The following is a 23157-nucleotide window of genomic DNA, read 5'->3' on the forward strand; positions in this document are numbered from 1 at the left end:
GAGCATTTCATGATGGGTCACATGAAATGGATGGTTCAAACTGTTGGACCTGATTTCCTGTAAACAATATTGGCCATCCATTCTATAGGCCATTGATTGAATGGTTAGGTTCCTCCAATTGGTGTAATTTTGTTGTCTGGCCCATTGTGGAATGGTCCTAATGGACTGCTCCGATCGATTGGATTGGATAAGAATCTTTGATAAAATTCCTAAGAAAGTAAGAGCAGTGGTAACACTAAAGACTGTTTTCCATCTCCCAGAGAAAGAAAACAGTTGAAGACATTGATGCAAAGCTTCCAACTTCACTTGGGATTCAATTGAGCACTTCTTGGAACAAATGTTGAGAATTTGGTGGAACTAAATATACAGAGTTGGTTTTGAGAACTCTTACAACTGCTTTTCTAGGTTTAGTTTGTGGTGAGCATCAGTTTGGGTTGAAACTCTGCAACAGTTGAGCCATCGCATGTCATGTGCCATGAGTTCATGGTGATGCCTGCTGATTGGTCAGTCATGATGCCCTGTGAGTGACGACGGATAACTCTTCCTTGATGAGCGAGACTATCTAAGTCTACAGATCTGGTAATCTAAAGAACTCCACGAGTTAACTGAGTGAGCCATGAGGCTGCCTATTGGCAAGGCTTGAAAAAGCCGTGAGGCTCCTTACCTCACTTAACTGATTCACACAGGTCCAAACCAGCTGGCTCATTTTACCTTTAGGAGGACCGGGTTTGTATTTTATGTCATGTCGTTCTGTTATGTGTGTCTGTGTGCGTATATATGTATGAGATTTGGATGTTCTTGTTCATGCCCAGAGAGAATGGGCGCCACCTCCCATCTCCTGTTCCACCACCTGTTGATAATAACCAATAACTATTATTGATGCCACTCATGGTTTCATACAAGTATCTGTGTGGGAGGTGGGGGCTTCCCATGAGGTCGAGCTTTGTGGGCCCCACTGTGATGTGTGATGGATATCCATCCCATTAATCGGATTCACCGTTTCATGGTGAGCCATGTGCCAAAAAATCAGGCCAATCCATGATTGGGTGGGCCACACCACAAACAACAGTTGGGACTTGATGCCTATCCATTGAAACCTTTCTGATTGTGTATAGCCCAGTTAGATGTGGTTTAAACATCCAACCCATCCATTATTTGTCCTACTTGGATGAGGGTCACACCAAAATTTAGGCCATTTCAAAACTTAGGTGGCCCCAGCAAGTGCTTTAAGATGTTTTAGGTATGATTTTCCATGATTGCATATAGGGCTCTACATTGAGCCGAGTCGAGGTGGGTCAAGCTTGGCTTATTTTGTCCATGCTCTCATTGAGTTTGAGCTCGAGCTCAAGCTCAAGTTCGGCCTTAAGCTTACCATTGGAGCTTAACTTGTTTGCCAAACCTTTTGAGCTCGAGCTTGAGCCGACCTAGTGGATCGAGTCGAGGCGAGATTACTTCGAGTCAAGTATGCTCTCAACCCGATCCAACCCAGTACCCAACCCGTACCTGACTCAATGCAGCAACCCAACCTAACTGACCCAACCCCCAAATCAAATATTCAATTATATATATATATATATATATATATATATATATATATATATATATATATATATATATATATATATATATATATATATATATATATATAGACATAGAGGGTACTTGGTTGTTAGTGCAGAGGAGCTCAAGCATGACGAGTTAGGTAAGGAAGGGAAATTATAAGAAAGGGACGGATGGGTGGGTATGGTTTAAGTTTTAATTTTTTTAATTTTTAAATATAATATAATATATATTCAAGTCAAGCTGAGCTCGAGCCGGGTTCGAGTTGAGTCAAGTTCTACTATGTTTGAACTTGGCTTGTTTTCAAAGCGAGCCGGGTCATATGAAACTTGGCTCACCTCAAGTTGTCGTTCGAGTCAAGTCGAGCTAAATCGAGAGCTTTTCGAGCTAGCTTGGCTCGTGTACAACCCTAATTGCATATAATGTGGCCCACCTGAGTTCTGGATAAAGCTGATTTTTGGCACATCTCATAACGAGGGGACTTATCAAATATACCGCGTGGATGTCTATCACACATCACGAATCCATGGTGCCAAATGACCAGCCTAATCCAAGACTCTGATAGGTTATAGCAAAGGGAGAGGCAAATCAATGGAGGAATATGTTTCCCTTTGCCATGACCCACTAGAGTTTTGGATTTCGCCAAAATTTGAAACCCGAGGCTTTCGTGATCGCCTGAACCATTTGGATTTCATGCTCATGACGTGTGCAAAGGCACGCTCCTAAAAAGGTATGTAGGTGAGTGTTTCTCTGTATATATGAGGCTGATCTCATGGGAACTTCCCATGAGCTCACGTTATGTGGGTCACAACGTGATCTATGGCAGGCATTTACACTGCATTTGATGGGTCCCTTCTAGGTTATGGGATATCCAAAAAAATCAGCTGCATGCGAACTCAAGTGGGTCACACCATCTGAAATTGAGTGAAGTCATGTCTAAAACATCTAAAATCACTTGGTGGGGCCCACCTGAGTTTCGGATACAACTATAATTTGGCAAGACCCCTCGTCCAAGTTGGGCACACACAATGGACAGGCTGGATGTCTGAAGCTCATTTCAAGGAACTATTAACGAATATGAAGGTTTCAATGAGTGGATAACTACTCTCAACTGTTGTCTCTGATGTGGCCCACCTAAGTCATGTATTGGCACGATTTTTAGGCTTGTGACCCACCATGAAATTTTGCATATGTTTGATGGGGTGGAAGTACACAAACATCACGGTGGAGCTCACCTCCCCCAACATGGGCGCACAAAGGAATGCTCTCCTGCTTGACAGTTCTCACTATAACTTGTAACAACTGTTATGTAAGTGCAAAATCTGAACGTCTATCTGATGCAGCATCCCATGAAACTCATAGGGCCCAAACTCCACACCGATCCAAAACTTTGGTGGAAAAAAGAAATAATTTCCTCCCTTGATTTTTCTCTCTTTTACCATGGCCTACAAAAGTTTTGGATTTCACATGGACCGTTTTCTGAAAAAGTTCTCGTGAATTATCGTGAGTATTGGTGAGCAGGTGAGCAATCCTCTTATCTCTATACATATATCATTTTCTTCCTGAATCAGCTCAGGAAGTAAATCATGTCTATAGTCATCCATTCACAAACTCTTAAGTTTTCAAACCTTTAACTAAGCGGTGCATTTAGACCAGGTTGATATCTGATGCCTTGGCAGGCCTAGTGATGGTTGACATGGGGTCGTTTAGGGGGCGTTTGCATCCTAAGCTACTAAAATAAGCTTCTTATGCATCAAATAACTTTATCTTGATTTCTACTTATTAAGCTGGAGTGATTAATTCACTTTAAATAAAAAAGTTACTTATAACTAATCTTAATTAAACCCAACTTACTCATCTCAAATAAGTTATTTATCTACTATTGTAAATAGAAAAATTAACTTATTTGGTGGTATCCAAACGAGCCCATAGGAGTCATACATGTTTTGGGACCCGACAGAGTATCATCATCCAAAATTAAGATCGATTTGATCTTAGCCTCCACTTAGTTGTTATTTGATTATTGAATTCTCCCAATTGACTGTTTTTTCATTTCTATCACCCACGAAACATCAACCAATCAGCCATTTGTAAAAATCAGTGTAACCTTTCCTTTAACAACCATAAGAAAACATGGCATCCATTAGTCTAGTCGAAGGGTTTAGTTTAAGTTAGTGATATGCCCCATTTGCAATTTCTTAGAGCTTATTCATCAACCCATCACAGCTTACAGGAGTATCCAAGCTTCTTCTTCTTCTTTTTTCTTTATTTCTTTCTTTTATTATTATTATTATTATTTTGTAAAGTTTTTTACGTGTGATATAATGCAGCAAACATGAGTGCATAAGGAATTTCTATGTAATTGTTTTTATGTAATAGAATGGCATCAAGTGAGGTGGCACACATGGATGGAATCAAAACCGTACAATTTCGTAATGTGACAATTTTAGCCCCATTTTAACTGTGGTATACAAATGAATAAAAGACAAAAATCAGCAGTAGCGGCATTATCCTAGCGCAAGCTCAGCCAGTGAAATCCAATCATCCCATCCATAAGCGTTCACTGTTTCAATTGTACGGTGGATGAGTCCACACAACTCTCTTTCCTGTGGTAATGATTCAGGATGTTGATATTACTTCAAAGTTACAGTGGTGCTTGTAACCATACAAGTTCTTCTTGGGTCCTTGCTCTTGCTCGGGTGGTAGATTATCAGGAGTTTCAACACCCGGTCAAGGGTTCAAGTACTCATAGATGGTGAAATTCCACTGGCGTGAGCGTGAGTGTGTGGGGGTGTGTGTGCGGGTGTAAAAATAAAATAAAATAAAAAACCATACAAGTAAGAGTATTCCACTGGAGTAAGAGTATACCAACCCGTGGATAGGATGGTCAAGATTACCTAATAGAAGTGAATATTTAGAATAATAAATAATCCATGATGGGGCTATTAAATAGGCCAATTTAATATTTGGTTACACCTACTTTACTAGTGATCTTGGTTATCAATATCTGAGGCCATTGATGGGATGGTTAATACCTTCATAACGGTGTGATATTTTCGTGGTAGTACATGCAATGCCTCATTGGACCTAATGGACAGTCCAGATCAATCGGATAGGTTGTGCGTCTCAATTCAACCAGGAGCACCCTGACTTATAGTGATCTAAGCATCCCTCACATTTTCTTTACGGTGAGAATCCAACCCGGTTATGATTCCTTTCATAATTCATCTAGATCGGATGAACTTTGCTGTGGTAGCTCTCTATAGAGCCCAACGCAAATCCTTTTAGAAATCCACTCCGTCCATTAGTTTTGCTATCTCAAGTTAGGATACAAGCCCAAACACAAGTCATATTCAAAACTCAAATGGGCCACACAATAGAAGTCACTCACAATGGAAACGCTCACCGTTCATGCCTTCTTAGAGCCCACCGTGATGTTAATATACCAACCAAACTAAACTGTTCATAAGGTTATTCTCATCTGAATGAACTGAAAATACAGCTTATATGGCCCCGTCAAGGTTTCAATGGTGAGCTTTCAATTCTCACGATTTCCTGTGAAGCACCCACTTATATATTTTGGATTGCATCATTCTTGCATTTTGCATTCATGCACTAACATGAGCTTCTGCCCATATGAACTTTCAGTACGCGAGGGCAGAGGCAATGTGTGCCCTTCCAAATTTACCTTCTACGTGGGACCTAACACTTGAACAGGGCCTAAAGACCCAACTGGAATTGTCTTACGGTTACAGATGCTTTATCTTACCTGCATTAAAACACCTAATCTATGTAGAACCTACCATGTTGTATGTGTAAATCTACTCTTATCTGTCAAGTAAGAGACCTTATTTTTATGGCTTATATAAAATATTAGCCCAATAAAAATGCAACGGGCCACACCAATGGGAATGATGTAAATTAGCTCCTAAAATCTTTATATTCAATCTGGGTTGTCCACCTATGTTTTCCATTGGAACAATATTATTATTATTATTTTCTTCTCTTCACCTTTGTGAGTTACACCAGACTATCAGGTTTGATGAAAGACGCGTGCTATGGTGATCTCCGCATAAAAGCCTAAGGTTAGCATCTCATCCATATTGTTCCCTTTGGTGTGATGGACTTGAGTTGTGGATGTAGTTGATTTATATTCCCATGGCTTAGAACTTGATAATTAGAATGGATTTTAGATATAAAATCAGTGGGCACAAGCAAACTTAGGTGTTTCACCTTACAAATGAAACGAGACATGAAACAGGTATTGGAGTGGATTCTGGTCATAAAACAACTATGTGGGCCCAAAATGTTCTATACGTAAAATCCACTCCATGGTTCATTAGGTGGGAATCCTTATGTTGATTGTAGGTATGAAATGTTAGCTCAATAACAAATTTAGGTAGTCTATGCCAATGAGAACAATGAAAATTGTACCAGAAGCTTCCATGTTCATGCCTATCCGAGTTTTGCATTAGGTCTAATGATTTTTGTATTTTCTTTTTTTCTTGTTGAGTAATGCTTGACTGACGAATTTAATGAATGATATAACACAAAGGATGAGCCTGACATCCCGATTAAGTTGAAATGACCTAAAAAAAGAAATCAGTCCATTCCAAAAACTCATGGGGGCCACACGATGGGAACAACGTACAATCATGACTGAAATCTTTAAATGCAAAACTTAGGTGGACCCCACGTAAATGGGCCCTGAAGATTAATGTTAGGCTGCCTTCACAGGTTAGTTCTCCGTACGAAGGCCCCACCTTTTTTATTTTTTCTGTGAAGATTAAAAGGACCTGAATGAATGAAAACCCGTTGATCACTCTGCTAATTTTACCGTTGAATGGATGGAATATCTTGAATAGTTTCTGGAAATTCTTACTTTTTACATTGCACTGTCGTTGGATGCATGGTCTAGGCCCGATGAGCCTGACCCAGCTTTGGGCTATGCCAGGACTTATGATCTTGGCCAAGGACTGCACTTACTCTGGCAAGCCATTTTAGCCCAATCTACCCAGCCCAGCCAGGTTTAATCCAAATTCGTATGTGTATGTCTTGTGAATGTGTGGCCCACTTGATCAAAGGATAGATTAGGAGCATTCAAGTGAAACATGTGGATTTTATCAATTTCTGATCCAGGCTAAGTCAGGCCCAGGAAAATCCAAAATTTCCAAACTGGGTTTGTTGGGTCGGGCTAGCCTAGCCTAGCTCGGCCCAAACCCAGCCATTTCCAGAGGACTACGGGATCACTTTAGTAGCCCGCAGGCTATGTAACGGGCAAAACAAAATTTAGAAAAGCCAGCTTTCGTTTTTTCATGGGAAGTAATTTGATACTCTGGTTGCCTATGATGCTTGATACGTATGCACTTAGAAATAGAACATGTGACATATACAAACTCAAATTAAACCGATTAAATTATGGAAATCACTGTCATTAAGTAACAGTCCAAAACTCAAGTTGAGTTGAATGATCCTAGCCTCTGATTCGTTGACACTAATTTGTGGAAGTAAGATCATTGTAAATTTTCATTATTAACCGTCCAATGAATGTATGATAAGATGATTAAGATGAGTGTAATTTTGGTCATAATAAACATACTTTGCATTGATTAATTTGAATTATCTGTACAAATTTTGAAGTGCGGGCGTATCATATATCACCCTCTTCAAGAGTATCAAAGTTTATTCTTTTCCTCTCTCTCCCTCCTTTTTTTGGTTTTTCCGTCTTGGTTTCTGCATTCACTGACTGCTGACAGAGAACTCACCAGCAGCTGCACGGAGGCAGAGAGAGAGAGAGGGAGAGAGAGAAAAGCCCTAGAGGCTCTATCTCTAATGGAGGATTTTCATGATAATCTTCTCAGCAAGCTCTCCTCTGCAGCTCTGTCCAAGAAAACAAGCTTCAACGGCAATGGCGTCGACGACTTGTTCGGCGGTCCCCCGAAGTTCGCTGTTCCGTCTTTCGCCGCTCTGATAGACGACTACAGTGAAATGTTCGGAAGTTTTCACGCTCTAAAGAGCTCACCTTCCGTTCCCATTCTGGATTTCCAGGTCGTCGACTGTGACGATGTTTCCGTCGACGTTCTAAGCTCCAACTTCAGTTATTCGGAGGTTTTTGGGGGTTTCGACGGTGAAGATTTCGCTGTCTATTATGAAGAAACGTTTGAAGAAAATCTCTCTGAAAACCCGCGGTATGCTTCTTCTTCTTCTTCTTCTTAATTTTCCCCTTATTTTATTTTTTTTTTTGCTATTTTTAGTTATGAGATTGTTTGGATTGAAGTCGAGGAACAGTGTCTGTTACTTTAGGCCTTGGTTATTTGATTTCTTGATGTTATTTTGTCCTTGTCTTGCCATTTTTTAAAAATAAAACAAAAATTGAAAGTAAGTTTTCAGGTTGGGTAATTTTGGGTCGTTTCATGCCTGTAAGTTTTAAGTTGTAAGTGACTTTCACCTGAAAGTGTAAGTCACTTTCGGGGAAGTGACTTCTCACCGTCAGCCCCATGAAGTTTCCTGGCAGTTTTGCCTGTAAGTGACTTACAGGTGAATTTCCTCTCCCAAACACCACATGTAAATGACTTAACTGCAAGTCACTTCCCACTTGCATAACTTACAGGCATCCAAACGACCCCGTTTGTGTACCTGGGTGAAGTTTGTATACAGAACTTACATGCACTGAGGTGTTATACAATGCTTTGGGGAAAGTTTATATCAGTACTGTTTGGGCTTTGTTTTGCACAAGTCGGCCAGTTTTCAATGATCAGAATGTTGATATTGTGAGCACCCACTGTGGATGATCCATGGACCAGAAATCTCCTGGATGGAAATATGCTAACACTTTAATGGGTAGCCTAACAAATAGATGGTTAAGAAAGAAAATGTTGTATCATTTATTTATTATTTGAAAGATAAAGTGTCACAGCAGTTCACATTCAACCAAAGAAAATTCCAAATATACATCCAAAGAAAAGGCCCTGGTTTGGTGATTTCTGGTGCCTGGGTCTTTCCAATGTGGGGACCCTTGTATTACAATTTGGATCACTGAACTGAACCATTTTTGGCCTCACTTATACAAATTGAAAATCTGAACATATACAATCTCTCAGCCTAATCATTGTTTAATACCAATGTTTGTCTGGGGTTTGCTAATTGCGCACTTGCGTATAAGCGAACCCGCTTGCATGCCTCTACACTTGTTATTTTGGAACAAATGTGGAACATTGGAGCTGTCCACTAGTTGGGTCCTACCATGTGGATGCCATATCCCAAAAATTAGGGTGGTTCACTCATCACATGGGCCACAGTGTACGAAACAGAGTGGACAGATAAACCTATTTTTAGCCCTCCATTTATTTTATAGAATGTTGCTCATTGATGAGTGAACTAAAGGAAGTATTGCGTTTGAGAATAATCAGATGATTTGGATTTCATGGATCCGTTTCTATATATAGAATGAGAAATACAACAACTATTTAGATAAACACAAGTTTGGATTTGAATCTGCTGCTACGCTATCCATCTGGAGGTAGTTTCGATGAAGATGAAGATGAAGATGAAGATGGGTTATTAACACGCCCCTGTAAGCAAAACGGGTGGTCAATGACGTGAAGCTTGTCTTGTAAGAGGCAGAACCTGGCTTCGCTCAACCCTTTAGTGAAAATGTTTGCCACCTGATCAACTGTACCAACAAATTGTATGTGAATATCCCCACGAGTAACTTTTTCACGTACAGTGATAATCAACTTCAATGTGTTTGGTGTGGGCATGATAAACTGGATTTGACACTAGAGAAATAGCTCCGATATTATCACAGTATAAAAGCGGAGGCCACTTTAAGAAGGTAGTCATATCACGCAGAACCATGCGTATACAGAATAATTCAGATGTGGGGAGGGCAAAGGAGCGATACTCCAATTCAGTGTTGGAGCACGAAATGGTAGGTTGTTTCTATATATAGAATGAGAAATGCAAGAACTATTTAGATAAACACAAGTTTGAATTTGAATATGCTGCTAAGCTAACCATCTGGAGGTAGTTTCGGTGAAGATGAAGATGGGTTGTTAACATGAGCCCACTTGATCTTTGGGCCAGAGAATCCACACAGTGGCTGGTGTGGCCTACCTGATAAGAACTCAAATGTTTCACACGTGTCAAATATGGAGGTCTATATGTGTTGGGAATCTGCGGAAGCAAATCCCAAATTTGGATCATACGAGATTAAACAAATGTAAACAAAACAATCACAAACACAATTTTTACGCAGAAAAACCCTTGTAGTAAAAAACCATGGCACAAAGCGACAACGAATCACTATGAAGGCAAAAGTAGAAGATATGGAATCACTCACAATGCTCAGAAAACCCTTGTTTTCATATCCCCGAACCCTAGAAACGTTTAGCCCTTGATTGGAACTAACCCTAATTCCGTTTACACCCATATATATAGTGTCGCACCTAGAATAGAAAACAAATCAGCACTTGGCAAAATTGCGTGCACAATTGATAGGACTTTCGATAGGATCTACAACCGTAGAGGCCTGTCAATGGGATCGAAGAATGCTAAAAAAACTGTCCAGTAAGCAAAAGTTAAAATTAATATTTTCTAGATATGATCGAGTGGTATGTTGATGGGATCGACGGACGCTCGATGGGATCGAGTGGCCTGTTGATGGCATCGACAGACCCTGTTTCAGTCAGATTGAAGACATCTGACAATAATCTCCACTATGGTGTCAATCATCATGAACCACAGCTTCAAGTTCTATCTCTAATCACCTCCATCATAGCTCCATCATCGTCGTCGCTTCTTGTGCACACTCCGTTTTCATTAATCCTTTGCCAGACCTAGAAAATCTGGACAGAATCAGAACTTCTTTGCGAGAACCACATTTGTAAGTATGTCCGCCAGATTCATGCTCGTATGGATCTTCTTAAGAGTCACACCGGCTTCCTCAAGCACCTGTCGGATAAAATGATTACGAACATCAATATGGAGGCTGTTCCAATTAGATTGAAGACATCTGACAACAATATGGAGGCTGGCTATTCACGCATAGGATTAGCAAGCATATGCTATCCATCCTGGCTAGACTCTTATGTTAGCTTCGCGCAATTTAAAAAGTGGTGGGATATTCACGTCGGTTGAATGGTTGATATAATTAAGATCATTCGAAGAAATTGTTTTTTTTGGAATGATAAGCAATCCAAGGTGGGGTACAATGAATAGATTCTTCAAGTTGATGATTAGACTTTCCGCTCGGTCTTGATTGTTAAATTTATTTATTTATTTACTTATTTCTTTTTTAATTTATATCGTTTTTGCATCCTACTAGTCAAATGGTTAGGATCCTCTAGTTAGGGCTATTCTTTCACTGTCTCTTGTCAAGAGTCAGCTGGAATCATTGGATAATGCGGATTGATGAATGTACTATACCCCATGTGTTTGAAAGCAACTAGTTATACCTTAAGCCTACCAACTAGTTGTAATAGATCCTATCCCATTTGTTATTTCATAGGTGTTGATCGAGTGCCTTTAATTTGGTGTAGTGCTGTTCGGTTGACCGGGGAATTCTTGGGTCGACCGAAGAACGCTATGATGTTCTTAATCAATCAAGATCTTCTTCATTTGACCGTGAGATTGTTGATGTCTCGGTCAAGGTGTTCCGTAACAGTAACGGTGCCCGTAACGGCCACCACCATTACCTTTACGATATGGGGCATAACGGTTGTTACGGCCTCATAACACGGCTGTTACGATCTCTTATTTATTTATTGTAAAAACCCTCGAAAAACCTGTATCTGCCCCGTAATGTTGATTAAAAAGTATGAAAAATCTCTATGTCCCGTAATAGACCATTACGGGGCTATTATGGCTTTCATAGGGGATGTAATGTGCCGTTAACGGCAATTACGGGTCATTTTTTTCCATAACGGCTGTTACGGCCGTTACGACTCCGTAACGTGTAACGGTTGCCACCGTTACCTTTACGACACACCATGGTCTTAGTCGACTGAAGGTGCGACTGAGCGGAATGCTAAGTGCTGGTTTTTGTTTCTAATTTCGTACGGAAGTGTATCAATAGGCTTCTAATTACGCAACTGGGGTAGAATGAAAGGAGCTTAGCACGTTTTCAAGGGTTTTGAGGGAGAAGCTAGGGTTTCTCATCTGTAAGTTGTTTCATCTCTTGTAACTTTCTGATTATGGTGGATTGTTTGTCGCTTGGTGCTGTGGTATTTTCTCGCAAGGGTTTTTCCACATAAAATTTGTGTGTTCTCTGTGGTTGCTTGAATTTTTCTTTCCCTATAGCATTGTGTGATTCCATTTGAGGTTGCTTCTACACTGGACAAGTCGTGTTAGGGCTTGTTGCATCCCCAACAATAGGGACATGTTTCTGCTGCTATTTTTTGCTAGTAGGACTGCATGCTTTCCAATTCTCTCTTATGTATTTATTTATTTATTTATGTTGTAGATTGTTCTCTCTTATGTTGTGCATACTTGATCATGTGTCCTGTTTATTAAAAAAAAGTATTTTTATCATGTCAACATTAAAGAACAACTTTTTATATAAACATTCCTTTCATATGAGGTTAAAATCTGATCACACAGTGTTACTTCCTTTTCTTTTGTGACCTTCTCTTTTCGCATGTGTAGGAGTCAAGCAGAAATGGGGTCCCAGCAGCAGGCACTAACAGTTATTTCCAGAGCTCCTTCTGAAGAGCTCGATGGAGATGCCTTTGTTTGTCCAGAAAAGAATAATATTTTGTCAAATGTAACCTCTTATGATATATATGATGGTACGAAGCAGTCTGATGTATCACTTAACAAGGAAAATGAAAAAACCAGACAACATTCAATACATGGGCCAGCACATACAGCCCAATCTCGGGAGGTTTCTGGATCTAATTTTGTAGTTGATACATGCTCTTCTTTACAAAAGGTCAAATATGACAAACCTCTACCCCAGGTGACTGATGGTCTCCGTCTCAACTTAGATTCTAATGGGGGAATAACCATTGGAAAATATTTTGAAACATTCTCAAATGCCCCTGTCTGTAGTAGCAGCACGAGGAATTCTGGAAATGATGTCAAGGCAGATCAGGAACAGCTTGGCTGTAAATGGAACACCTTGGAAGATACTCCTCCAAATGACCAGTGTCATTTACACCATTCTTATAACCACCTTGCATCGTATGTGTATCGATCTTATTCTGGTGGAGGATTCTTAACTGTCTCCGACATCAACCTTCAAACGCATCCCTCTCCAGTTCCACCCCCATCAAGACCACCTCCAAAATTAGTTAATAAGCAGGGTGATACCGAAAGAATGATAAATGTAGACAAAAAAGGTTATCCAGGCGAAGTACATTTATGTAAACCTTCGACAACTGACCGAGCTTGCCACATTGGGATGGCTTCTGAAACCTACACACTTGAGGAGGCTGCCAAGGATAGTTCGCCACCTTTTTTTGATGTAGAGATTGATTCAGGTTCAGCTGCTGTGGTTTCTGCAGCTGCCATGGGAGAAGCAATGGAGAAAGCTCAAGCAAGGTTAAAGAGTGCAAAAGAATCAATGGAAAGAAAACGAGACAACTTTGAAAGCCATATGAAACTGGGTTTAAATGAACAAAGAAAAGGCAAGGAGAAAAGGGAGGGTACAACTGCTCAGGAAAATCACAAATTCAAGGAAGAGGTAGCCCAGGAAACCTGCGAAAGAGAGATATGCAAAATGAAAGATTTTGTTGGAGATGAAAGGCTAACAGCAATTAGAGCAGCATGTGCAACTCCAGATTCAGAAGCGAAATGGGGATATATAGAACTAGCTAAAGAGTCTATAGTGAAAAGGCAAGTGAAGGAATATCAGCCGACGCTACAGTGCTGTAAGCAGGAAGAAAGAGCGGGAGAGTTGAAAACAGAGAAACAGTTCCATGAGCTGGTAAGAAACGAGAAGTTGAAATTGGTTCAGGATATCCCTGAGCTGGAGCAAAAACAGAAATGGAGAGCAACAGTGAAGTTGCACATGCAAGAACTAAATGAAAAGAAAGCAGCTGCTGCAGAGGCACGAAAGCTAGAAAAGAATGAGAGATCAAGTATGATTCAGGACACCTGTGGGTGGGAAGAGAATAATATGGAAATGAAAGAAGCTCTTAAGCAGGATGTAAATGTTAATAGGTCAGAAACAGCTCCTGAGGTTTGTGAGAGAGAACAAAATGAGAGGAAACTAGGAGTGGCTTACGAACATGGAGAGAAGAATTTCGAAGCAGCTAAAGAGGTCCATGGGCACGAAGAGAATGATAAGAAATTAAAAGCAGATAGAGAGGCTAATGAGATGCAGGGAAAGGAGAAGAAACTAAAAGCAGCTCAAATGGTTCTAAACAGAGCAGACTTGAACAGGACGACCTCACTTGACTATGAGAAGAAATTGAAAGCAGCTGTTCAGCATGAAGAAGAGGTGATCAAATTAAAAACGGCTGAAGAGACCTGTGAGTTTGAAGTAAATGAAAAGGAACTGAAAGCTGCTAAGGAGGCATGCAAACATGATGAAAATGAGAGGAGAATAGAAACAGCTCAAGATACCCATGAGGAAGAAGACAATGAGGAAATAAAATCAACTAAAGATGCTAATGATTGCCAAGTAAATGAGAAGAAGATGAAAGCAGCTGAAGATGCCAGTGACTGTGAAGAAAATGAGAAGGAAACAAAAGTGGCTAAAGAGGCCAATAAGTGCAACAAGGATGAAAAGAAATTGAAATCTGCTAAAATGACACGTGTGCAGTATCAAAATGAGGAAACATTAAAAAAGGCTCAAGATGTTTGTTGGTGGGATGAAAAGGAGAAGAAACTAAAAGCAGCTCATGATGCACATGGGTGCAAGAAAGATGAGGAGAGAGTTTATGAAGAGGTCCTTTTGCAGGATGGTTCTGACGAGAAATTCGAAGTAGCTCAAGAGGCACATTGGTGGGAAGATAATGCCAACAAACTAAAAGCACGTCAAGTGTCCAGTGAGTGGGTAAAAATGGAGAAACTCAAAACCGCTAAAGAGGCTCATGACGTAGTATGCAATGAGAAGAACATCAGACAAGATCCAGTGTTCCTTGAACGGTTGTCCAACAAGAATAAATTCAAAGCAGCTCAGGAGGTCTTTCGTTGGCTTGAGAGTGGGAAGAAATCCGAAGCAGCAGCTAACATAATGGAAAGGAGAGAGAATATGTTGAGAACAACTTCAAAAGTAAAGTTGTGTCAAGGCACAGAGAGTAAAGTAGAGTATGGTTGTGGAATACGTGAAATGGAAGAGCGGGAAAAGGAAGAAAGCATGCCAAAGGAAAGAGAACTGGAAAAGGGGTGGGTGAGAAAAATGGAAGAAGAAAGAGAGTGGGAACAGGAAAGAGAAAAAGACAGGATTGCTGTTGAAAGAGCAAACCATGAAGCTTGTGATGTGGCATCTGCAGAAGCCCGAGAGAGGGTGGAAAGGGTTCCCATGGAGAGAGTGACTGTGGAAGCTCAACAAAGAGCAATGGTAGATGCCCAAGCAAGTGGAGAGATGGCTTCAGCAGAAGCTCGTGAAAAATCATTAGCTCAGAAGGCTTCTACAGAAGCTAGAGTTAGGGCAGAGTGTGCAGCACTAGAGAGAGCAACTGCGGAGACTTGGGATCAGGTTGCAGATAGAGATTTGGTAGAGAAGGCTACTTCAAAAGCGAGCGGACTGATGAAGAGATCCAATGCTGAGAAGTTTACAGCTAGGGAAGATGATGGAATTGAAAGGTTTGTTGAGTTGAATGATGATGCAGATTTCGGATCGAGGCAATGCCCTTCTTCCTCTGTGAGTGACATAGTCTTTAGTTATTTATTTTCTTTCTTATTCTTGCTTGATCATACTTTTTGGATGTTCATGTTGGATGAAATATTATGGCAGGACATGCAGGATTTTGCACACGATCCAGAACTTCAAAGTGCATCCTTTTCCAGCAAATATTCTAATTCTGCAAACCATGGACGTATGTGATTTTTTGGAGCATTGTCCCATTTTATTTATAGCACTTGTTTATACCTAGCCTTCTGTCTGTCTCACCCCCCACCTAGCCTTCTGTTTTGTTAAACTTTTTGATGCACTCCCATGAGTAGTTTGCTTCTGAACTTACAATTTATCCTTTTACCATGAAGCTTCCTACTCAGATCAAAAGTTTCAAGGAGCTGATGGTGAATCAGCCAAAAGATGTAAAGCAAGGTTAGAGAGGCATCAACGAATGCTTGAACGTGTGGTAAGAGCCTTGTTTGAAACTTGCTTACTGCCAGCATTTCCTTGACAAGTCTGGTGCATGTTGATTTTCCCAAGGCATGAATCATGAAGACACACTATTTCCTTTTGGGTGCAAGATTTTCATTTCTTGATATGATCAGTGTTGTAAATAGCGAATAGCATGTAGCGTAGCACTCAACCCTCTGAAGCATGAGGCGTAAGCTACATAGCGTGTAGTTTACTAGATTTTTATTCAAGGTTGCGCTTGGTTGTACCAATTACATGATATTTTGCACCAAATTATACTGATTAATAATGAAATTTAACAAAATTGCATGATATTTGGTTCAACCAAATGCAACCCAAAGTAATAGGAAAGGACGATGATCAAGTATAAAGGTTAAGAAGAGCAACGAAACTGATTTTATATTGCTACTTATATTATTTTACTAAAAGCATTGAAAAAATTATCTAATTTTTATTGAAAATATAAAAATGTAATAAATCATAAAAGCATTAATTGATTTTAATGTTGTAGTGAAAAATAACTTGTAATATAAGCTACATGACATGTAGCGTGTAGTGTATGCAAATTATCACGTAGCGCAGGTTACATGCGACTTAAGCTATGTTCATGAGCTGCGTAGCGTTAAGGCTAAGCCATGCTATGTAGCGTTAAGGCTAAGCTACTTTACGTAGCGTAAGCTACATGCTACATAGTGTAGTTATTAAAAACATTGGATATGCTATTGTTTAGTTTAACATTGAGTTTTGTGACTGGAAGCATGATTTAGCTCGCTCATTTTTCTATTTCTTTTTCATTTTCCAGGCGAAAGCTCTTGCAGAGAAGAATTTACGTGACATTCTTGCTCAAAGAGAGCTAGCAGAGAGAAATGTATGCCTGTTCGCATGGTCTAGAAACTTTGAGAATTACTACAGGCTATGCATTTAATTCTGATTATCATCTTGGATTTAATCATGACTGCAGAGATTAGCAGAAGCTCTGGATGCTGATGTCAGAAGGTGGTCAAATGGAAAAGAAGGGAACTTACGAGCTTTGCTTTCAACACTGCAATATGTATGCATTGTCATTCTACAATTGCACATTCTTAAATCCTGTTCTGAATCCTTGGATAATTGTTGCTATGATGTTTAAGTGTTAGTTTTAAGTAAAGGACTGAAATTTCTCCAAGCTCTTCTTCGCTTGAGTCAGGGTAGTCAGTAGCAATAGAAATTCAGTTGCCACAGTTCTGTAGCAATTACGGAACAGCAACCATTTGCAGGAAGACAGTTTGGAGAGCAGAATGTTTTGAGAATTGGTACAAGACAAGAATTTTTTTAAAGGGAGCTGCCATTTAATTCTGACTGATAAATACACCCATTCTTTCCACTTCAGTGTTTCAAATAGCGAATAGCGTGTAGTATAGTGTTCACCCTTCTGAAGCATGAGGCGTAAGCTACACGCTGCTTCTAGATTTTTAATCAAGGTTGTGCTTGGTTGCACCAATTTCAAGATATTCTACACCAACTAAGACTGATTAATAGTGACATTTAACAAAATTTCATGATATTTGGTGCAACCAAACGCAACCTAAAGTAATAGGAAATGATTAAGTATAAAGGAAAAGAAAGAGCAATGAAACTGATTTAATAGTGTTACTTGTATTATTTTTCTAAAAGCATGGAAAAAATCAACTAATTTTTATCGAAAACAGAAAAATGTAACGAATCAATGAAAACATTAATTGATTTGAATGTTGTAGTGAAAAGTAACTTGTAATATGAGCTATGTAGTGTGTACCGTAGTATATGTAGCATGTAGCGTAGGCTACAGTCTACACATGACTTAGCTATTTTCATGAGCTACATAGTGCAAGGCTAAGCTACACTACAGTGTAAGCTATATGCTACATGGTGTAGCTATTTAAAACACTATTCCACTTATGGTAATTCCCCCCCCAAAAAAAAGACAGAAAAAAGAAAAAGGAAAGAAACAGAAACAAACAATTTGGATTTTGGAGACCAAAGTGTTTCGAATTTTTTTTTTTTTTTGAAGGATGATCTTTATTATAGGCAAAAGCCAAAAGAAAAACAGCGAACACAAACAGAAAACAGACAGGAACACTAAAATACAACAAACCAGCCCTTTGGTCAAGGATCCCACTCCTTAAACATCAAAGAAATTCTGGCAATAGAAAAGAAAAGGGGGTGGCTGATGTCTCTGAAGCAATGATCATTCCTTTCCCTCCAGATGCTCCAGAAAACCGCCCCCATGGCTTGCTGCCAAATCTTGCTGTCTTTCACAGAAGGACAACCCCCTAACCAAAAAGGAACCAACTCTCTTATATAGCCAGGCATAACCCAAACAACCTTGAGAAGAGAGAGGATGCAGCCCCATAGCCCCTTATCATTTGTAGAAGACGAGTCATTTTGAAGGGAGCTGCTACTAGCACCCTCTCAAACTAATAAACACAGCCATCCTTTTCGCATCTGGCTAACTTTGTAACAAATAACCTTTTTCATTACCCTAAAATGTTATTTAGGTTTTCAAATCACCTTGTTTTCTATGGAATTTTTATGGCACCACTCTATGGGCTGGGTTCACATGTCAGCCACTGTTGAACTTGCTCTCAAAATGCTTCAAGATTTTCCTCAAGTCTGTATGATTCTCAACTTCCTCTTTAATGTCTCTTACACTCAGGGCCTATTTGGTTTTAAGAATTACATGTAAATGAATATATATAAGTCATAATTACTTTTACATCATGTTTGAAAAGGGGGGAAATACCTCTCTGAAATGTGTCTCGAAAATCCCGCATACATGCATGAAATCGGATGGAAATGCATGGTGGTAAAATCTGTGGGTCCCACAATCATATATATGTCTGATCCACGCCATCCAAATGTTTTACCATCTCATTTTAGGGCATTGACCAAAAACTGAGGCAGATTGTAAGCTTAATTGGACCACACCAGAGGAAGCAAGGGGATAATGACTTGCACCATTCAAAACCGAAACCTTCCTAGGGCCCATAGGGTTGTGGGGCTGTCATCCAACCTGTTCATAACGTCACATATACATGGATGAAGGATAAACATAAATATCAGCATGGTCCAAAATTATCATGGCCCACGATAAGTTTTCAATGGTAATCGTTCGATTCCCTTTGTTTCCTCTGTGTGGTTAACTTTAGCTTCACACTTGCCTCACTCTTGGGGTCATACCATAAAATGAGCAAGTAAAATAGATGGACGGCATGGATTAGACATATACATATCAGTTGGCCCCACAAGTTTTAATGCATTCATTGTAGCTTTTTTCCTGTCTTGGAGCTACACCTTCCAAACATGAACAGCTGTCACTTCAAGGTAAAGTAAATGACGGCAACTGTCGCTTCAAAGGAAAGCAGAAGAAGGGAATTACCAATGTAAATAATAAATGCCAATTTGTAGTCTATTTACATTGTAATCCAAAAACCAAACAGGCCCTCAATGTACACATTGGGAGAAGTCAGTGGATGATACTTCAGCTAGTCACAATATTGGTTGAAGTCAAATGCACCGACTTCGTCAATTTTTACATTTTGTATGTGGCTTGGTCCTGTTTGTTGTGCCTCTTTACTTTTCATAATGGTTCACTTTTCCAGTAAAAATATATTTTCTTTAGTGGCCATCAATAGGAATATGGCTTTTCACTCATAAAAGAGTGGGTTCCAACTCTTCACTATTGTTGGTTAAATACCTGTGAGTCTGTGACAGTTGCTTGATCATTATTATTCCTTGGCAGATCCTTCGGCCTGAGAGTGGTTGGCAACCAATTCCGTTGACTGATGTTATAACAGCTGTTGCTGTAAAGAAAGCTTACAAGAAGGCTGCTCTTTATGTTCATCCTGACAAGGTGCAGCAAAGGCGTGCAAACATTCAACAAAAGTATATATGTGAGAAGGTTTTTGATCTTCTAAAGGTTTGTTGCCGGACTTTCTTGTTTCTTCTTTCATCCTAGTGCTAGAATCATCATTGTCATTGCATCGTCCCAACTATTTGCAATTGGCTTTATGGATCCTGTATCACCAATCAAGATTATGATGATTATCAGCAAAATGCTACAACCAGCTGCCCACCTGACATTGAACTTCCTCCTTCTGGGGCTTGGGATCTGTTGGCACTTTGCTTCCAGGCTGAATCTGAAGGAAAAGAGACACATAATTGACATAATCAGTTACCTAAAATAAAGTAAATAAATGAGCCGATGGATTGGATTAGCCATGATCCCATGCCAGCTCAGCAACTAGCCAATTAGCCTGTATGTCAAACTAATGCAACTCCGGAAAACAAAGCCTATGAACTTGAAAACAAAATGTAGAAAATAAATTTGTTCTTCAGCACAGCAGACTCACCAGACTTGTACTGTGCAAGAATTAAACCTATGGAACCAAGTTCTCCATGAAGGTCACCATGCATAATATAAGTTATACGATCATAATATTTAATTCTCATTTCCAACCTATCCTAGCTGGCATGGTATACTGCAAAATGTGAAGACCTGAAACCCAAATTAATGTCTGTGTTTACTTTATTGAAACCCAGTGGATGACATTAAGGATTGAAAGGTACCGTGAAATGGATATTGAGTTTTTTTTATCATCTTTTTTGTGTTTATAAGATTCCCTATTTGGTCAATTTAGTAATTACATCAGTTGTATAAATGTTCTTGGTCACACCCACAAGCGGACTAGTTAGCTCCTTCACAGTATAAATGATCATTGTATTGTTTGCTAGTTATTTTCTTTTTATATTTTTCCTCGTGTTTATTTCAACATCCCAAAAAGATTGATCCCAGGGGCAGTTCATCCCAACGGTGATTGCATTAACATTTTATATTTTCTAGAACTAATACAGTTCTACTTGTTTGAAATTGTGCGTGATTCATGATGTATAGATCATGAAAATCTAGTTTGAGTCGGTTTATGTAAACGTTTATTTAGTTAGTGACTTGACTCCCTTGAATAATTAATGAAATATGTGCATGCACACATTACCATGCATACACACCGGGAAGTGATTTGTGTCTCTGAGATTACGGATCAATTACGTTTGATTTGTATGCCAGTAATGGATGGATAATCATATTCTTTTACTTGGTTTTGATATTCCATGGTTTGTGTTTTCATGGTTCGAAAAGGAAAAGCACAGCAAAACAGTTCATAAATATAAACATGGTGGTGGCTGTTCTGAAACTCTAAATACACATGCACAGAGATCCAACTCATGAGTGAATTCACGCATCATTCATGAATTTGCATGATGCAATTAGTACCAACATTCAGCTCTGCATAGAACTTTTGGAGGTCAAATTGCCCTGCATCATCCCTTATCACTGCATATCACCTTTTATTTGGGTGTTTTGGACTGACACAGGCCAATACATCTGTTTCTTTCATGGATGAAACCGGTGTGTAATGGGTGATGTGTACCAGTTTCAGACAACACTTTAAACCTTGCTTCAAATTGAGACCTGTGCACAGCCAGTATTATTCATCTACAATTCATATCTGGGCTCAGGCTAGATCTCAATAGAAAACGTTGTCAAATCAGAGTTTGGTTGCTGCCCTTTTATTAGTTGTTGCCTCCGAGGACAGGCCCAAACCCGACCCATTTGTAGTGGTTGGGCCCCAACATCAGATGGGACAAGTTAGCCTCTTGCCAGGCTTGCAAGGCTAACCTCTTAGGATTGATCGTGCTTATTCTATCAATTTGCTCTTTCCCCACCTTCCTACATGGGTGAGATAGCTATTGTGACAGTGTCTTTGAAGAGGGACAATATGATACCTGGCCTGCATCTTTTGCTGTATGTTTGGGTTTTTGGTTCTTGCAAGTGGGACCCATGGTTCTGTAATTCAGACCATTGTGTGAGTCCCACCATGGATGGAGAATACCCCAAAAATCTCCAAGATTGGACCCATATTTGGACCATTTTCATTTGAATGTGGATAGTTGTTGTATTTCTCTTGACCGAGCCACAAATTGAAAGGTTAAGATTGTCCCGTCAAAGCCATTAACAGTGGGATGCAACACCAATTGTCTGGATTGACAAACAATGGGACCCACTGGTCAGAATTGAAAAGCTTTGCATTTTGTGAATGTACAGAAAATGCATCGCGTAATTCCTCCCCATGGGGTATCATCTGTCACATGCAAGCAAGCAAATGGAATGATTTTAACATGCTGCAATACTATTAGAGTTTGGACAAGAAAGAGTTGGTAAGTGGAGTTGTCTGCAAAGTTTTCCAGTTCATCAAGGATTGGGCTCCTTGATTCTTGTGGGCTGTGTTTGAGCTTTGAGCTCTTGTTTGTTGTTTTTCTTTGTTTGTTTGTTTTTTCTGCAATTGTCTCCTGCTGCTTTTCCTTTTCCTTACGGCTTTTTCCTTTAAATATTCATCATCTTCCAAAAAAAAGAAAAGAAAAGAAAGAAAGAAAGAGAATGAAATGCAGTTTTGACTAATACTCAACTTATACTAATATCATTTGTAGGAGGCGTGGAACATATTCAATTCAGAGGAACGCTAGAAGACACTAATGTCGTTGTTCGCCACCCTCAGAAGAACATGCTGTCGTCAAATTTAATGAAACTGGTTCTGAAAATTCCTCTCTAGCAGTGTCAGTATTGCAATCATTTTCCTTTTCACCCAGTAGACCGATGTATGCAGTGGGGCAGCGATTGTAACTAAGATGGATCTGGTTTATCAACTAAATTAGAAAAGGGGTGCAATTATTGTTGTTGTTGTTGTTATTATTATTTATGCATTACTATGATTATAATCATAACTATCATTATTACTGTTTTGTTTTGTAGCAACTATGTTTATGTGCCACAGTCTTGGCCATGCTTTTTCCCCCCTACGTTAATAGGCCAAATGTTGTCCCAATAGAGCCTAGATCCTGATCATTGATTTGGTCGTTGGCTTAGGACCATAGTTCAAAACCCCAAAAAACTCGACTCAATTGCTAACCGATTTGGATTGACTCGAAGACTCGATTTGATTTTTAGTTATGAAATCAATATTAATAGAAAAACTGACATACATTATTATAAATGAAGTGGCATTGCTTGCAAAAAAGGGCAGGGATTCGAATTTCACTCTTCAGACACAAGTGCATTCAAGGTGTACCAACGAAGAAAGCGCCAACCACAAGTGCCGTCCTTGTGGATAGGCGAATATTGAGGAGCTGAAGACCTTTCACATGTGATTGGATATATAGAAGACCCCACTTAGGGAAGACACATGTGAAGGAAGATTGGAGAAAGAAGACCGAGAGCCAAACTTTCCCATATTTATGTTATTTGCACGTTTTTGACTTAGTTAGGGGTC

General features: G+C 39.6%; 1 protein-coding gene across 1 annotated transcript; it reads left to right on the forward strand.

The window, feature by feature from the left end:
- Positions 1 to 7297: 7297 nt before the first annotated feature.
- On the forward strand, positions 7298 to 22630 carry LOC131234491 (auxilin-related protein 2-like). Its single transcript, XM_058231414.1, has 8 exons — positions 7298 to 7748; positions 12205 to 15370; positions 15464 to 15545; positions 15712 to 15809; positions 16617 to 16682; positions 16776 to 16865; positions 19575 to 19751; positions 22319 to 22630. The coding sequence occupies exons 1-8, from the start codon at positions 7393 to 7395 to the stop codon at positions 22352 to 22354; spliced, it is 4071 nt and encodes a 1356-aa protein (XP_058087397.1). The 5' UTR covers positions 7298 to 7392; the 3' UTR covers positions 22355 to 22630.
- Positions 22631 to 23157: the final 527 nt, after the last annotated feature.

Source organism: Magnolia sinica, chromosome 19 (genome assembly GCF_029962835.1).
Source record: "Magnolia sinica isolate HGM2019 chromosome 19, MsV1, whole genome shotgun sequence".
Taxonomy (NCBI): domain Eukaryota; kingdom Viridiplantae; phylum Streptophyta; class Magnoliopsida; order Magnoliales; family Magnoliaceae; genus Magnolia; species Magnolia sinica.